The 18708-nt window shown below is 43.3% G+C and overlaps 1 protein-coding gene across 1 annotated transcript; it reads right to left on the reverse strand.

The window, feature by feature from the left end:
- Positions 1 to 1683: 1683 nt before the first annotated feature.
- On the reverse strand, positions 1684 to 18011 carry LOC148652188 (uncharacterized). The gene is made up of 4 exons (XM_088598875.1): positions 16567 to 18011; positions 3028 to 3305; positions 1887 to 2985; positions 1684 to 1789 (listed from the first exon to the last, which is right to left on the reverse strand). Exons 1-4 carry the CDS (start codon positions 17933 to 17935, stop codon positions 1779 to 1781), a joined length of 2757 nt encoding a protein of 918 aa, XP_088455001.1. The 5' UTR covers positions 17936 to 18011; the 3' UTR covers positions 1684 to 1778.
- Positions 18012 to 18708: the final 697 nt, after the last annotated feature.

Below are 18708 nucleotides of genomic sequence, written 5' to 3' on the forward strand. Positions count from 1 at the left end.
GCGACGTATACTCAACGTCGAATTGCAACCGTAAAATCGGCGACATTAATAAACGCATATATAACGTCGAAAACACATCTAACACAGTGCCTGAGGCTTTTTACTGTATATATCGTGTGTGCCGCAACTAGGAGTATACGGCACTCTGCACAGAGTACAAAGTAAATTATTTTCGCAGTAATTAATTTATTTCCATGTTACTCAACATCCAAAAACAAACCACTGTCGCCCATTTGATTGACTCGGTCTTGTCTGCCTCTTCCTTGAAGAGTTTCTCATGCTTTAACTAAAATGTCTTTGGACATTTGATGTGCGACAAGTCACACTCTCACAACACACAAAATAAAATCAAGGTTTTTGTGATGAACCAATACATATTCATTTCACCAGGAGCGATGAAGCAAGCAAACATCTAGCTTTAATTTATTAGGAATAGCCATTTTGTCCAAAATGTTTGACAAATGTGATTAGTGGCATCGTGAGCTGCCCTGTCAAAATCAAAACAGGCTGCTCTCATGCAGAATAGTGTAATAATATATGATTAAACAATTCCCTCTACATTATGAGCTTTCACTGGGTAGCATACTTTTGAGATTGATGGAGCAGTCAAAGACAGTTAAGATTTAATTCAGCTGGGCTTCCTTGCGGATTCCTGAATGGATCAGAGAAGGCAGTCTTCTCTGGAGACCAACGTCTGTGGAAAGGAAGTCCTGACCATGAGGGGTACTAGCTAGTCAGAAATGCTCAGAGGCCTCCAGCACAAGTACGTGCTAGCACACTCACTACAGTTTTCCCTTCTGGGGCATCTGCTATTCAATCAGAGCCCTACCAGGGGAGAAGGGCAGGCTGCTTTGCTTGCTGGCTTCCTTGTTCAGTATCATTCGCCCATCATTTCCCCTAAAGGCACAGCTGCTGCACAGGCAGCGGTCTGCTCTCAGCCATCTTGCACCAACACACCGAGAGACCTGCAAGATGCTGCTGTGGACAAGACCTCCTAGGTTGGGCCAATGATCTTGATCTTCCTCCATTTGTAGACTGATAACAGAGATGTAGATTCTCCAGTCCAGAGCAATAATTTTGCAATCCTTTCCAGAGCAAGGAGCTGCAGTAACTCTTTCAGGTGGCCTCAGTCATGTTCTTCAATCATGGCATGAGTTGTTTCCACACAACAGGATAGTCAAGACTAATCTCATTTCTTTTCTGCTCTTCATACAGAGTAGGTCCTTCCAAACTCAGCCCCCACCAGCTAGTCAGCCACTTCATTATTTGCTTAATTAACCTAATGAAACTAGGGGTTCATTTTCTCACATCCACTATACCTTAGTTACACACTGTTTTTCTAGAGACAGGGATATGGTTACTGGAAACTAAAGCAGTCACTGGGTGGAATCCTGGTTTGTGGCTCAAGCACAGACCTGTGTAATGATAGTACCAGCAGGGAACCTATGAAGCAGGGAGCAGTCCTAAGCTTCCATTAACCTGGTGTCTGCTCCTGCTTTATGAGGCACATATGGTGGCTCAATCTCTCTGCCCAATATGGCCGCACTCCTGGCAGATCAAAGCACTGGAAGGTAAGAATTGTAGGGCCTGTGGCAAGGGGGAGTCCACAAGCAAGTACAGAGCTATTTCTAAATGGCAACCATGAGGTAGGCGAGCACACAAAGCTGAACACATTCCCAGGCATCTGAATTATACAGGTTTATTGGCATCTCAAAGCAATCCAAGACCAGGGATTCACATAGTCCTCCAGTCACTCCAAGCACTAAAGCAGTAACAGCTCACCAGAACCCTGCAAGAAAAAAAAAATGTTAGGTCATGGCAAGAGAAAACAAGTAACGGTGCCACACAAAACGGAACAAAAGTAGAGAAGTTCACAATATTCTCACCCTCCACGTCCCCTTCAGCAGCAGTGGGGTCACCCTCCACGTCACCAATATCCCCTTCCAGGGAAGAGGGGTCTCCCTCCAGGTCACCTTCAGCAGCAGTGGGGTCACCTTCAGCAGCAGTGGGGTCACCCTCCACGTCACCAATATCCCCTTCCAGGGAAGAGGGGTCTGCCTCCAGGTCACCTTCAGCAGCAGTGGGGTCCCCCTCCACATCACCAACATCCCCTTCCAGTGCAGTGGGGTCCCCCTCAACGTCACCTTCTGCAGCAGTGGGGTCCCCCTCAACGTCACCTACATCCCCTTCCAGGGAAGAGGGATCACCTTCAGCAGCAGTGGGGTCACCCTCCACATCACCAATATCCCCTTCCAGGGAAGAGGGGTCTCCCTCCAGGTCACCTTCAGCAGCAGTAGGGTCACCTTCAGCAGCAGTAGGGTCCCCCTCCACATCACCAACATCCCCTTCCAGGGCAGAAGGATCACCTTCAGCAGCAGTGGGGTCACCCTCCACGTCACCAATATCCCCTTCCAGGGAAGAGGGGTCTCCCTCCAGGTCACCTTCAGCAGCAGTGGGGTCTCCCTCCACGTCACCAATATCCCCTTCCAGTGCAGTGGGGTCCCCCTCCACGTCACCTATATCCCCTTCCAGGGAAGAGGGGTCTCCCTCCACGTCACCTTCAGCAGCAGTGGGGTCACCCTCCACGTCACCAATATCCCCTTCCAGGGAAGAGGGGTCTGCCTCCAGGTCACCTTCAGCAGCAGTGGGGTCACCTTCAGCAGCAGTGGGGTCACCCTCCACGTCACCAATATCCCCTTCCAGGGAAGAGGGGTCTGCCTCCAGGTCACCTTCAGCAGCAGTGGGGTCACCCTCCACATCACCAATATCCCCTTCTAGTGCAGTGGGGTCACCCTCCACGTCACCAATATCCCTTTCCAGTGCAGTGGGGTCACCCTCCAGGTCACCTTCAGCAGCAGTGGGGTCACCCTCCACATCACCTATATCCCCTTCCAGGGAAGAGGGGTCTCCCTCCAGGTCACCTTCAGCAGCAGTGGGGTCCCCCTCCACGTCACCAATATCCCCTTCCAGTGCAGTGGGGTCACCCTCCACGTCACCAATATCCCCTTCCAGGGAAGAGGGGTCTGCCTCCACGTCACCTTCAGCAGCAGTGGGGTCACCCTCCACGTCACCAATATCTCCTTCCAGTGCAGTGGGGTCACCCTCCACGTCACCAATATCCCCTTCCAGGGAAGAGGGGTCTCCTTCCAGGTCACCTTCAGCAGCAGTGGGGTCACCCTCCACATCACCTATATCCCCTTCCAGGGAAGAGGGGTCTCCTTCCAGGTCACCTTCAACAGCAGTGGGGTCACCCTCCACATCACCAATATCCCCTTCTAGTGCAGTGGGGTCCCCCTCCACATCACCTTCAGCAGCAGTGGGGTCACCCTCCACGTCACCAATATCGCCTTCCAGTGCAGTGGGGTCCCATTCAATAGCTGTGGGGTCCCCCTCCAGGTCACCAACAGCCTCATCAGGAGAAGGAGCACTTTCTAGGGCATATGGGTACGCTTTAACGGATGATGGGCCATCTTTCCGTGTTGCATCACTCATTGCTTTGTGAAGAACATCGATGTGTAGACTATCTGGAAATGCAGCTGAACTGGCCTGAGCTTTTACCTCGTCTATCCTTTCCCCATGCTGTGCGTCACTGACAAACAAGTTGCTCTTCAATGCAGCCGTGTAATCGCTGCCATCACTCAGCTGCATTTCTTTCCAACGGGATATTCTCGGCCCGCGATCCACTAATGGAACTGCTGCCGTCAGTCCCAGCAGAAGCACATGCAGCAGAAACCAGCGCGTTTTTTTCCGTAACATCATTTTGTCCCACAAAGCTCGTGGAGGTAAGAGCGCTCCTCCGGTATTTATTGAACACCCAAGCTGTCGGCATTAAACGTGGAAGAGCCCGGTGTTTTCACAAACATTCTCACGCGAGTAGAGGGAGTCAAATTGAAGACACTTTATTTCAGGTAATCGCAAATTACAAAGTGGGCTTCTGATTTGTCGTCTTTTCTCCAACCCGAAGGAAAACAGATGATAATGTAATTAAGGCGAGTATTTCGATGACGGAATTGGGAAGCTCTTTGTAGTCAAGCTATTAATATGTCATATCTTCTTACTGTTTGTTTTACTCACTTGTTTTGCTGTAGGTCTAATTCTTCTTGCATCATTTTCAGTCGTGTTGTTTGTCTAATTGTACACAGCTCAGAGTTTCTTTTTAAATACAATACTTTACTATATGTAATCAAGTATTTCGCCATTGAATGTGAGAAATTGATACATATTTCTTATTGTTACTATTAATGTTAGTAGTTTTTTGTGTCTTGCGTTTCGTTATTTCATACAACGTTTCCTTAATAAATACCGAGTGTTCTAGTTTATGTACGTAGTGGGCTCATATTTTCCACCTTGTTGTAGTGCTTTCTGAATGATTATCGCGATTAAGGATTGTAATATTTTCCAGAAGTCAAAAAAAAGTTTTTTTTTCCCCTTCAGTCGTCGTTTTTTAAACTACAAACAGACGAAAAGTATCGGTTGACAGGTTTTTGAATTGCAACCTCCATTTTTAAATCGGACTGGCAAAGTTTTTCTTGTTAAATTTCTTTTCGGATAGAGGCAGCACTGTGAGACACGTTCGTTGTATCCAGAAGCTCTATGAGGACGGGCTGTCTATTAAATTTCATTACCATTACTTTAAGCTCACTCCTTTAGAATCGGAGACCAACAGATAAGTACACGTAAATCACTCCTGTCTCTTCCGTCAGTATCTCTAGCACATTCCAGTAGTTAAACGTTGCTGCAGTAGCAAAGCACTGCAGAAGGTTGGTGAAGGCAGCGCAGCTCATTCCCGGCTGTGAGCTACCAAACATCCAGGATATCCACTAAGCTACAGTAAATGTCTTTAGAAGGCCACGTCAGTTGTCAAGGACCCCAGTCATTCAAGTGATAAACTGTTTTTTCTCCTACCGTCCTTTTAACGGTATAGAAGCATTCAGTCAAAGACCAACAGATTACGGAACAGTTTATACAGTACCTCCAGGCAATAAGACTGCTAAACAGCCAAGCTGCAGTCACCTTCAGCAACCACCGTAATGGTCTTTGTGAATGGTTAGGTTACATGGATATACAGTTTCCATTGTATTTTGCACACTGTATATTGCACTATTTGGACATAATATATTGCATACACCTGGGATATGTAGCAGTTCTATTTATATTATTTTTAAATTCGTTTTGTATTGCACTATTAGTATGCAACTTTGTTCTGTAACTTTTAATTTTGTGATTTTTATTTTTAATTCCCCCTGGTGAGCTCACAGAAAAGACATTTCATTGCCATCAATTACTGCTACACGCTGTGTTGTTGTGCATTTGATAAATAAACTTTGATTGATTGATAAAGCAGCAACAGAAGAACTGAGTCCTTACAGTGGAAAGGCTGGAGAACGCTGCATTGCTGTTTCCACAGTCTGTGACCTCGCTCTCATTTCATGGAAACCCGAACATACAATATAAGGTGAGTCCTTGGAGATAAACGTAAATGATTTTATTAAAACTCAATACACAGAAGCCTTATAAGAGAAAGGCCGCCAAATTGATCTATCTCCAGTAAATTCCTAATTCTGTTATCAATTGTGCACAATTAGCAATTTACTGGAGATCAATTTGAATGTCTTTTCTTTCTACAACTTACATCTTGTTTCTTGTTTCCATGTAAAATGAAATTCTGGATTAATAAAGATGGAAACATAGTAAATAGCATCATTAGATTCTTCAGCTGTCTTCCTCTGGTGAACTGAGGTCCCACTAAGAACTTCTGTCTTTCTCGAACAGTGCAGGAAAGAAGGAAACATGTGGTTTTCCATCCAAGCAAAGTGAAATATAATTTGGGATCCAAAATTGGGAAAGAACTGATTGTCATTTTCTATGCCCCCTTTTTTGGGGACCCTTTTTCAATCAGTAATTCTTAATAAGGTTCTCCATATCAAAGTTATTTAAAGTTTCTTTGTATTAGTTACTTTTGCAATTTGCTATACAAATTACTGGTCTTATTACAGGTAGTTCATAAAATTAACAGATCTTTGGCTTAACAGATGCACTGTTTATAGTTGTGTCTGGAAACCTGTACCAATATGGTACAGTATGTAAGTTTCTGGTTGAAATATATAATAATAATAATAATAATAATAATAATAACAACAACAACATTATAACATCACTTTATTAACCCTTTACAATTTCTTGCATTAGGAATTATCTTTTTGCATACCTCAGCTTGCTCTCCATGAGACACACAGACAGGGAGAGAATCTTGGGGTCAGAGCACAGGGTCAGCCATTGTACAGCACCCCTGGAGCAGTTGGGGTTAAGGGACTTGCTCAGGAGCCCCACAGAGTAGGATTCCTCTGCTAGCTGCAGGATTTGAACCAGCAACCTTCCAGCCACAGGTGCAGATCCTATGCCACAGAGCCACCGCTCTGCCCCAAATATACTTTTGTATGATACTGTATAATGAATTCGGTGAAAATTATGTTCTCTCTCTGATGACGCTAAAAACTGTGGAAAAATCAAGGTTTTTATGAAGTTTATGGTCTTCTAAAAGGAAGGAATGCAGTCATCAGTAGTGGCTCAGTTCAGGGACTTTTTCTGAAATGGCGAACCATATCAGTTTAACAGGACACCAATTTTTCTTTTTGGACCTCCCTTCATTATCTTTTAACCAAAGTTCTGTGGCACATTCTCTGCAATATTAACCCTCAGTTTTTTTCATGCCAACATGCTTGCTGATCTTGGCCAAGCTTGCAACTTTATTTTAGATTTTCATTTGGATCCTCTGGGTTCAGGAGACCATGCACCTTACAAGCAAACTGGATTTCATGCCTTGTCCGGCTTCCCCTCTGATGCAAAACCCTTTTAGACTCTTTCTAAAATCTTAGTAGTGCCACTCAAATTTATATTTTTAGTTTGAGTTTTGTATCATACCCACCCTAATTAGAAAAGCCAATTATTATTATCATAATATTAATCATTACATCATTTTAATTAATCTTTTATCCAATTCAGGGTTACAGTGCCTCAGAGCCTATCCTGGGAAGCATTGGGCACAAGGCAGCATTCATCCTGGATGGGACATCGCAGGGCACACACAGACACAAACACGTACCTGCTGACACCACGGTCAGTTTTCCTCTCTTTACAGGCCCCCACCACCAATGTGTGGCTCCACCCAGATGATGTGACGGCAGCCATAGTGCGCCAGTGCGCTCATCGGGATTTTGAATGACCAAAGAGAGTCAGAACCTCTGTTTTACGTCTCATCCGAAGGACACCGCCTTTGCACGGTATAGTGTCCCCGTCCCTATACTGGGGCATTAGGGCCCACACAGGTGAGCACCCCCTGCTGGCCCCACTAACAGTTCTGACTGGAAGATACAGTAGCTCAAGCATGATGGTCTCTGGTTCCTGCCTTCAGCCTCTTGTCTAGTCTTCTGTTCCTTAGAGCTCTTTGAGGGGAGCTTTCCTGTACAATGGCCTTCATATCCAAGTCATGACAATAGAGCTCTTAGAATGGATGGGGCGCTGTCTGGAATGCCTTGAATGCCTGGGTCTTTGTCATTGACATGCTCGGAGGGAGGAGGGGTGCAGTCCCTCCAGACGATAGTTGTGGGGCGACACCACCCAGTGGGCAAAAGACGTATAATATACGTCTATTAAACGCATACCTTAGATGTCTAAATGTGGTCCGCAATTCGTCTAAAATGAAATTCTAATATACGTCTATTGTTATACGTCAGTTATACGTCTATGATTAGATGTTCATTATACGGAAATGGTTGGAGTTCTATTATACGGATAAATTTAGAGGACTATTATACATATATGTTTGGAGTTCCGGATAACTTTAGAGGACTATTATACTTATACGGTTAGAGGTCTATTATACGGATAACTTTAGAGGTCTATTATACGTATATGGTTAGAGGTTGAAGTAGAACATAAAACATACTTATGTGTGCTCAAAAGTACGATAAAAAATGGATCAACCCGATTGGAAGTAACAAACATTGCTTGTTGAAAAACAAGAAAATGGAATACGTGATGCTGTGTTTTAAAACTTACACAGCTGTTAAAACAGATACATATAAAAGTAAAATGTATACCGCTTTTACGCTAAAACAATAATTAAAAAAATGGTAACTAAAATGTTCGTGAAATACGACATGATCCAACAATTTCCAAATTTAATGCAAAAGCACTATAGATGTGTACGTTTGTTTTTATTAATTTGTGTGCCGGCCTGTGTATGTGTGTGTGTGCGCGCGTGTGTAGGTGAAAAAGCTCAGTGTGTGACTGCGTGTTTCAAATAAGACTATGTGAATGTGTTAAGCCAGCCGGACTGGCTAGACATTAGAGACTTGATTAAAATAAATCAAGAAGCAACTCAGGTGAACAGAAAAATATAAGATCATCTAAAATGTATAAATACAAATACCAACAGAGTACAGGTAGACCTAAATGACTCAGATATATAAATGAGTCAGAAAGTATTTGTATAAAAATTAGCTATACAAATTTAGTTGAAACAAAGCATAAATATATGAGGAGAGCACAATCTCACAATAATTAGCATTTGTGCCTCATACAGCTTAGCCTTGGGTTCAATTAATGGGGTGCTGTGTGCATTGAGTCTATATCTTCTCCCCGTATTTGTGTGGGTTCTGTTCCTACGCTCTGGATTCCTCCCACAGTCCAAAGACATGTGGGTGGGTCAAATGGTATCTAAAAAAAAAGGGAAAAGTTTGACCTAGGTGTGAGTGTGTACAGAGCCCCGTATCTGTGTGTGCCTTGGGATGGACTGGTGTCTCATTCAGGGTGTTGGACAGGGATGCACTCCAGGTAGTAAAAAAAAAGGGGGAACAGATGAAAATAAGAGTAGGACCCCTGGTTTTCACTTTAGAAGTAAGACCTCAAAAAGAGTTTATAGTTCTCAGATAGACAGGGAGTGAGCCTCAGAGTGGTGGAACAAGGTGGTTAAATTCACGTCTTGAAAAAAAAAAGACTAAAGAAACTATTAAAAGATGCGCCTTAGCAGAGAGTTAGGCCCTGCTTATTTCACAGTTAGTAATTAAAATGTAAAGCATTGCAGGGTTCAGAATGTAAGACTGCCGAGGGTAAAAGTTAAAAAATTTAAGTCAATGTGCTGAATAATGGAGAGCCAGTGCAGAGATGCCACAGTTGGGGCGATGTGGTCACAGTGCCTTAAATGTGTTAGGAGTCACACAGTGGAGTTTTAACCATATAGTTTATTTAGAAGATGAATAGAGAGACCCACTGTAAACTTATGACAGTAATCTAGTTGAGGTGTGATGGAGGCATGAGTGAGGGTGTTTGCAGCACTGTGTAAAGGATGGTCTTGGCAGTTATGACTATGTGGTCTTCCTCACTATATGTTTGACTTAGATGTCTGAAAGCTGTAGTCGTCTATGTCTAGGAGAAGACTGACAATGACAGAGTCACAGCAAATTTAACAATGTGTTCTCAAAAGGGATTCTACAGTTGATTGAATGCAGAATTTATAGGGTGTGGGACAACACAGAGCCCTAAGGCAATCCAGAGGGAGAACAAAGCTGCTCTGATATAACACCTTTAGGTCTCACTCTTTGTCATCATTAAAAAAAGGTAGGTAAAGGCACCACTTTGTAACAAGAATGAGATTAAGGAATTTTTGACATCATATAGATTCCTTCTGGATGAAATAGCCATAGTATGTATTGAATCTTATTGGAATATACAAGTTTGGGAGTAACAGACGAATGTCTATATAATTAAGGTCATGAAGGGATAAGCTAAGGTAATGGCCCTTTGGTATCTGAAGTGACAGGGTCTTCCCAAATAGGAAATTTAAATATTCAAGACATCCAACAGAGAGCTTCACTCAGAGAGGAAACAGAATGGAAGCAGCAGGGTGTAACACCTGGAGAGAAGGGAATCTGGAGAGATTCTCAGCAGAAAGATGCAGGAACTCTGAGGAGTTGACATAGTCATAAAAATCAGGCCTGTTAAGTGATGGAATTTGATGCCACGAGCCCTGTGACTCACGGAAGGAGCACAAAGCAGTAGGCCCTGGCTGATCAGAGCTGAAAGGTAAATGGCGACCAATCCTAATTTCTTCAGATAGGACACAAGGGAAAAGCATGCGTCTAGTCCATTTGGAAGGATTTCTATCCAGATCAACGTGAAGTCTTAATGAATAACGACCCGTGTTTGTTGGACATCTTGTGAGAAAAAAGTTGAAAGTAGTGAGGAAAATTGATAAAAAAACTGTTATTAAGATTCTATTTCTTCAGCAGGAGGGCCAGTAGCTGCTTTCTAAAAAATCTCATTACAGGTGTTATAATATCTGAGCGCTCGAAGAGTGAAGGCCTTGCTTCAGTTACCTTATCAGTCGTAAAACGCAACGCTAATTAATCTGCTTGAGGCCTGGGTGTGTTCAACTCCCAACAGGAGGGACCGCATTGACAAAATAACCTGGCCTTTTGGGTTCCGAGGTGGACTTAGACCTAGTGGACCACCAAGTTATCACCCCAACGACCTCAAGTTAACATAAAGGATTTATTGTTCTTTTCTGAACTGTGGATCCCAATCTTCAGGACGGACAGAGATGCCCCATTTATCTGGGAAACTGGACTGAACTATGAGGGGGGGAATAACCTGACAGATGGTAAACGTAAATATAGGTATAAGTGTTGTATTTTATTTTGTGCACATCGGAGGCCTGTGCAATATCCTGTTATTGCAGAGGCGCCTGATGATATTCTTTGTTATAAGATACCAAGGAAAGTGTTATATGTTGAAGTCTAGTCTAGTGTCTGAAATTGAGTTTTACATTAATTCCGAAGTAAATGGATTATTTACATTGCATTTGAGCAATGACAAGTCAAGCTTTTGGAGAGTGTGAAACCAATTGGACTAAGTTAAACATGATCATTTAAAGAAGTTAATTTAGTAGTGAATTGGTGGTGATTTGTGCAATGGTGTGGAAATGTGGAAGCCATTATGAATCCTTTACTGGTATACCCTTCCTCAGATAGCTCTGCGTAATATTTTAGTAATTAAGCTTATCTAGGAAAGTTTATCACAAGGACCATAGAGGTTATAAAATATAGTCTGTGTAATAGCACAGATGACCACTCAGTAAGTAATGCACTGAGTCAGTCCATTAGATTACATTCTCTTGTGACACTGCTTATATGTTAAATAATACCAGTTCTGATATAACCTCTTCTGAGCCAATCACTACCTCTTTAAGGGCTGTGCAGAGGTCGCCAACCCAGTGCTGTTTTTCATGGTATCGAGGCATGGTGTGCCTGCAAAGCCTGTGCTGCTTGGTGCCACTGGAATCCACGTTCTGCCCACAAGTATCAGAATCCTTCACACTAGAGCGTTATTGTCATTTAAACCCTGGTGGAGTGCAGAGCTGACTGAAGATGGAGAACTAGGAGAGTTGGTTTAGCCTGCAGTATCCAGTAATTAACAGGCAGGACAATCATTAAAGAAGAGGAAATTAAAGGTCAGTCTGGAGCACGGAATAGTGATGAGGTTGGCAGACTCTGTGATGATTGGTGTGTATATAGCTCTTGACACAATTGGTGAGACATTGGGCAGTTGCCACATCAGGAGCCTCAGTGCTATTTCCTGTGACTAGCATCATTTATCACTATTCATGAGATAGTAATTGGCCTTCTAGTCAGATACGAGGAACAAGGGTTTTACCACTGACCCCTCACCCACACCACCAGTTCTTCAACAGAGTTCAGGAAATCAAATCTAAAACTCCCAAGCTCAGGTCCTTCCAATAGGGAATGGCTAAGGCTGTAAGAGGAGTGCAAATACCCAAAACGTCAGGTCAAATGAGTCGACAGACTCTGCTGATGTGTACGTGGAGGGTAATAGGTAACCTACCGGGGCTATCGCCAGGTGGGTAACAGGAGGGACTGAAGTAGAACATAAAACATACTTATATATATTATTGATGGAAAATATATATATAATTTATCTGTATTCAACACAACAATTTAATTCAAGAACATTGTGTAATGTATCGGTTGCCTTAACATATCTTAAGCAGCTCCAACAAAGACAGCTACACATCAAAAGACAGGACTTAGCAGATCTACACATATCAAAGGACAGCTACATAACAAAGGACAGGACTTGAGACAGGACCAACTGGTCAACTCATGCTACATATGAAAGGGCAAGACAAATACACATGAAGCAGTGAAACAAAACATCTTCCTGAGATCTTACTGTATATAAGAGCTGGGAAACCCTTGCAGTTTCGTCTGTCCTGCGGGGCAGACCCAACGCGCGTTGATGTCATTATTGAGCTCAATAAAACAACTGAATCCACAAAGACTGTGTCCTGCTCCTTGGATGAAGGATTTCCCACAACAAGGTCTATTATACATCAAAGATAGGTTTTACAGGTGTAGAAACTAGTAAATCAAGCCAATGATTTGGTTTAGAAATTTATTCTGAAAATACACATTCACACCTGAAAAATATGTATTTCAAATTATACATTGTATCCAATCAATCAACATATGGGCAATAATCATAAAAAAACACAGCTAGTCTTAAACTTCAGCTACAAATTCTGGTAACATGGCAATATACAGTATAGTAATGACAAACACAAACTAATTACATTAACACACTAACTCAAAACCACATTTTGATTCAAATATACATTTTAAAATGTACAACTTCTATATTTCCAAGAAAAAAAATATTACAATGGAAGTTAAGACTATTTATGTCCACTATTTGCAAACCCTGTCTAATTGTCCTAACAGTTAGAACCAGAAACCTATTATTTTCAGTGTCCAGATCTCCTGGCCCCCTGCCTTGCATATGCATTCTTCAAGTAACACATTGCGTGCTCCTTTATTTCTTTTTCTGTTGATGTAGGATGGGACTTCAGCACCGCAGCTAGGAGAAAATTATATAATATTACTTCCCAAATAAATAATGATTAATGTCTTCTTTAGTATAATCTAAAAAATGAACAGTTTACTAAGCTCAAAGCTGAAATAAATGTAAAAATTTGGCTTGCATCATAGCAGTTGAGCGATAAAGTCTGTCCTAATTAAAGAGTACCCAAAGTTTGAAAGTACAACATAGAATAAGAATAATTAGAGAAACGGCAATACGATTTTGTGTCATCTTCCCCATTCACACTATTTTCGTGTGCCGTTTTGTGCTTATTCACGTACTATTTTAATCAAAATAATATTAAGAAAGATCTGTATGTATTCAGATAGTATTATTATTATTCATACTTACTCGTCAAAAGAGGATTGCTGAGATATTTGCGGATAAATACTTCAATCTTCTACATTTGAAAAACGTGTCCAAAATGGTGACCAACGAATACTAGCAATGCATTGTGGTACAGTATATAACCGGAAAATATGCTGGGTTAGATATTTTCTCAACATATGCGTTTATTAATGTTGTCGATATTATGGTTGAAATTTAACATTGATAATACATCGTGGCTATGTGCTGATGTGCAATTTTAACGCATGCAGTTAGTAAGGATCGGTCACTGTTGTATGGTATTATATATAATGACATTATGGAATAGGATGGGGACAGGCCTGGCATCACAGGGGGAGGGAGGAATGTCGCCTCTTCAGTTTTGGGCAAAAAGATTTACCTAACTTAATTTGCTCCCTAAAAAAATAGTTGTACTTTGTCAATGGTCAGACAACACTAAATGACACTAGCAGTCATTTGGACTGTTTGATGTGCAGGAGGGCTATCCATCCAGGAACTGCACATATCAGTGTCGTTATTGAGTGTCAACATTACGATCCTGTTTGCTCAGGTGGACAGATTCCTTTATCATTATACTTAAAATCGTTATATAACTAGGACTAGTTATAGCAGTCTGTGCTTTCTGTTGGTTTTACAACAATTTTTTCTTAACGATTCAGAACCTCCATGTAGCTGCAAAAATGAACGCTTATGGTACTTTTCGCTCCAGGCAATACAAACCACGAGAGTGACGAAAAATGTGAAACTGAACTTCATCGCAAATACCAGATTGCTAGTCGTTATCTATCATGAAGCACTAATCAATGGCATAGCTGCGAGATTTCATTTGGGTAGCTGCACCGTACAGCTCTGTTTCAACCGAAATATCACCCCCCTCAGAATTTCAGACACCCACCTACAGATTTTTTGGGGGACGGGGTGTCCAGGAAATGGTATCAACTTTTCTCAAGAAAATAAAAATAGAAACTCTATAGGCACTCAAACATTTTACTGTTTTTTTCAGGCAGGTGGCAAGCTCCCCTCCGCAAAACCCTTGAATGCCAAGCTGTGGGCATTCATTCGTCGAATATACGTATATTCACGGCGAAAATACGGCTATACGTATATATACACATCGCCGCGACGTATACTCAACGTCGAATTGCAACCGTAAAATCGGCGACATTAATAAACGCATATATAACGTCGAAAACACATCTAACACAGTGCCTGAGGCTTTTTACTGTATATATCGTGTGTGCCGCAACTAGGAGTATACGGCACTCTGCACAGAGTACAAAGTAAATTATTTTCGCAGTAATTAATTTATTTCCACGTGTATAATAAATATAGTAATAAATATAATAAATACATTAATTACTGCCGTATACTCCTACGTATATACGTATAGCCGTATTTTCGCCGTGAATATACGTATGTTCGACGAATCAATGCCCACTGGGCAGTGCGTGGCGTCCTTCTTTGATTGCTTACCTGGTTGTGGACGTTGGCCTGTTTCAAGACTTTGGTTGCTGAGCCAATCACCATCACTGTGAAGTGCAATGTTCTCGTGGGCACTGTCCATCTCCTGGAGTACAATTTGATTCTGGATGTTACTCAACATCCAAAAACAAACCACTGTCGCCCATTTGATTGACTCGGTCTTGTCTGCCTCTTCCTTGAAGAGTTTCTCATGCTTTAACTAAAATGTCTTTGGACATTTGATGTGCGACAAGTCACACTCTCACAACACACAAAATAAAATCAAGGTTTTTGTGATGAACCAATACATATTCATTTCACCAGGAGCGATGAAGCAAGCAAACATCTAGCTTTAATTTATTAGGAATAGCCATTTTGTCCAAAATGTTTGACAAATGTGATTAGTGGCATCGTGAGCTGCCCTGTCAAAATCAAAACAGGCTGCTCTCATGCAGAATAGTGTAATAATATATGATTAAACAATTCCCTCTACATTATGAGCTTTCACTGGGTAGCATACTTTTGAGACTGATGGAGCAGTCAAAGACAGTTAAGATTTAATTCAGCTGGGCTTCCTTGCGGATTCCTGAATGGATCAGAGAAGGCAGTCTTCTCTGGAGACCAACGTCTGTGGAAAGGAAGTCCTGACCATGAGGGGTACTAGCTAGTCAGAAATGCTCAGAGGCCTCCAGCACAAGTACGTGCTAGCACACTCACTACAGTTTTCCCTTCTGGGGCATCTGCTATTCAATCAGAGCCCTACCAGGGGAGAAGGGCAGGCTGCTTTGCTTGCTGGCTTCCTTGTTCAGTAATCATTCGCCCATCATTTCCCCTAAAGGCACAGCTGCTGCACAGGCAGCGGTCTGCTCTCAGCCATCTTGCACCAACACACCAAGAGACCTGCAAGATGCTGCTGTGGACAAGCACTCCTAGGTTGGGCCACTGATCTTGATCTTCCTCCATTTGTAGACTGATAACGGAGATGTAGATTCTCCAGTCCAGAGCAATAATTTTGCAATCCTTTCCAGAGCAAGGAGCTGCAGTAACTCTTTCAGGTGGCCTCAGTCATGTTCTTCAATCATGGCATGAGTTGTTTCCACACAACAGGATAGTCAAGACTAATCTCATTTCTTTTCTGCTCTTCATACAGAGTAGGTCCTTCCAAACTCAGCCCCCACCAGCTAGTCAGCCACTTCATTATTTGCTTAATTAACCTAATGAAACTAGGGGTTCATTTTCTCACATCCACTATACCTTAGTTACACACTGTTTTTCTAGAGACAGGGATATGGTTACTGGAAACTAAAGCAGTCACTGGGTGGAATCCTGGTTTGTGGCTCAAGCACAGACCTGTGTAATGATAGTACCAGCAGGGAACCTATGAAGCAGGGAGCAGTCCTAAGCTTCCATTAACCTGGTGTCTGCTCCTGCTTTATGAGGCACATATGGTGGCTCAATCTCTCTGCCCAATATGGCCGCACTCCTGGCAGATCAAAGCACTGGAAGGTAAGAATTGTAGGGCCTGTGGCAAGGGGGAGTCCACAAGCAAGTACAGAGCTATTTCTAAATGGCAACCATGAGGTAGGCGAGCACACAAAGCTGAACACATTCCCAGGCATCTGAATTATACAGGTTTATTGGCATCTCAAAGCAATCCAAGACCAGGGATTCACATAGTCCTCCAGTCACTCAAAGCACTAAAGCAGTAACAGCTCACCAGAACCCTGCAAGAAAGACAGAATGTTAGGTCATGGCAAGAGAAAACAAGTAACGGTGCCACACAAAACGGAACAAAAGTAGAGAAGTTCACAATATTCTCACCCTCCACGTCCCCTTCAGCAGCAGTGGGGTCACCCTCCACGTCACCAATATCCCCTTCCAGGGAAGAGGGGTCTCCCTCCAGGTCACCTTCAGCAGCAGTGGGGTCACCTTCAGCAGCAGTGGGGTCCCCCTCCACATCACCAACATCCCCTTCCAGGGCAGAAGGATCACCTTCAGCAGCAGTGGGGTCACCCTCCACGTCACCAATATCCCCTTCCAGGGAAGAGGGGTCTCCCTCCAGGTCACCTTCAGCAGCAGTGGGGTCTCCCTCCACATCACCAATATCCCCTTCCAGTGCAGTGGGGTCCCCCTCCACGTCACCAATATCCCCTTCCAGGGAAGAGGGGTCTCCCTCCACGTCACCTTCAGCAGCAGTGGGGTCACCTTCCACATCACCAACATCCCCTTCCAGGGAAGAGGGATCACCTTCAGCAGCAGTGGGGTCACCCTCCACGTCACCAATATCCCCTTCCAGGGAAGAGGGGTCTCCCTCCACGTCACCAATATCCCCTTCCAGGGAAGAGGGGTCTCCCTCCACGTCACCTTCAGCAGCAGTGGGGTCACCCTCCACGTCACCAATATCCCCTTCCAGTGCAGTGGGGTCCCCCTCCACGTCACCAATATCCCCTTCCAGGGAAGAGGGGTCTGCCTCCAGGTCACCTTCAGCAGCAGTGGGGTCACCCTCCACATCACCAATATCCCCTTCCAGTGCAGTGGGGTCCCCCTCAACGTCACCTTCTGCAGCAGTGGGGTCCCCCTCAACGTCACCTACATCCCCTTCCAGGGAAGAGGGATCACCTTCAGCAGCAGTGGGGTCACCCTCCACGTCACCAATATCTCCTTCCAGTGCAGTGGGGTCACCCTCCACGTCACCAATATCCCCTTCCAGGGAAGAGGGGTCTCCTTCCAGGTCACCTTCAACAGCAGTGGGGTCACCCTCCACATCACCAATATCGCCTTCCAGTGCAGTGGGGTCCCATTCAATAGCTGTGGGGTCCCCCTCCAGGTCACCAACAGCCTCATCAGGAGAAGGAGCACTTTCTAGGGCATATGGGTACACTTTAACGGATGATGGGCCATCTTTCTGTGTTGCATCACTCATTGCTTTGTGAAGAACATCGATGTGTAGACTATCTGGAAATGCAGCTGAACTGGCCTGAGCTTTTACCTCGTCTATCCTTTCCCCATGCTGTGCGTCACTGACAAACAAGTTGCTCTTCAATGCAGCCGTGTAATCGCTGCCATCACTCTGCTGCATTTCTTTCCAACGGGATATTCTCGGCCCGCGATCCACTAATGGAACTGCTGCCGTCAGTCCCAGCAGAAGCACATGCAGCAGAAACCAGCGCGTTTTTTTCCGTAACATCATTTTGTCCCACAAAGCTCGTGGAGGCAAGTGCGCTCCTCCGGTATTTATTGAACACCCTAGCTGTCGGCATTAAATGTGGAAGAGCCCGGTGTTTTCACAAACATTCTCACGCGAGTAGAGGGAGTCAAATTGAAGACACTTTATTTCAGGTAATCGCAAATTACAAAGTGGGCTTCTGATTTGTCGTCTTTTCTCCAACCCGAAGGAAAACAGATGATAATGTAATTAAGGCGAGTATTTCGATGACGGAATTGGGAAGCTCTTTGTAGTCAAGCTATTAATATGACATATCTTCTTACTGTTTGTTTTACTCACTTGTTTTGCTGTAGGTCTAATTCTTCTTGCATCATTTTCAGTCGTGTTGTTTGTCTAATTGTACACAGCTCAGAGTTTCTTTTTAAATACAATACTTTACTATATGTAATCAAGTATTTCGCCATTGAATGTGAGAAATTGATACATATTTCTTATTGTTACTATTAATGTTAGTAGTTTTTTGTGTCTTGCGTTTCGTTATTTTATACAATGTTTCCTTAATAAATACCGAGTGTTCTAGTTTATGTACGTAGTGGGCTCATATTTTCCACCTTGTTGTAGTGCTTTCTGAATGATTATCGCGATTAAGGATTGTAATATTTTCCAGAAGTCTACAAAGACGAAAAGTATCGGTTGACAGGTTTTTGAATTGCAATCTCAATTGCAAAATTTCTTTTCGGATAGAGGCAGCACTGTTGAGGCACATTCGTTGTATCCAGAAGCTCTATGAGGACGGG

Source organism: Lepisosteus platostomus, chromosome 11 (assembly GCF_059453375.1).
Source record: "Lepisosteus platostomus isolate fLepPlt1 chromosome 11, fLepPlt1.hap1, whole genome shotgun sequence".
NCBI lineage: Eukaryota > Metazoa > Chordata > Actinopteri > Semionotiformes > Lepisosteidae > Lepisosteus > Lepisosteus platostomus.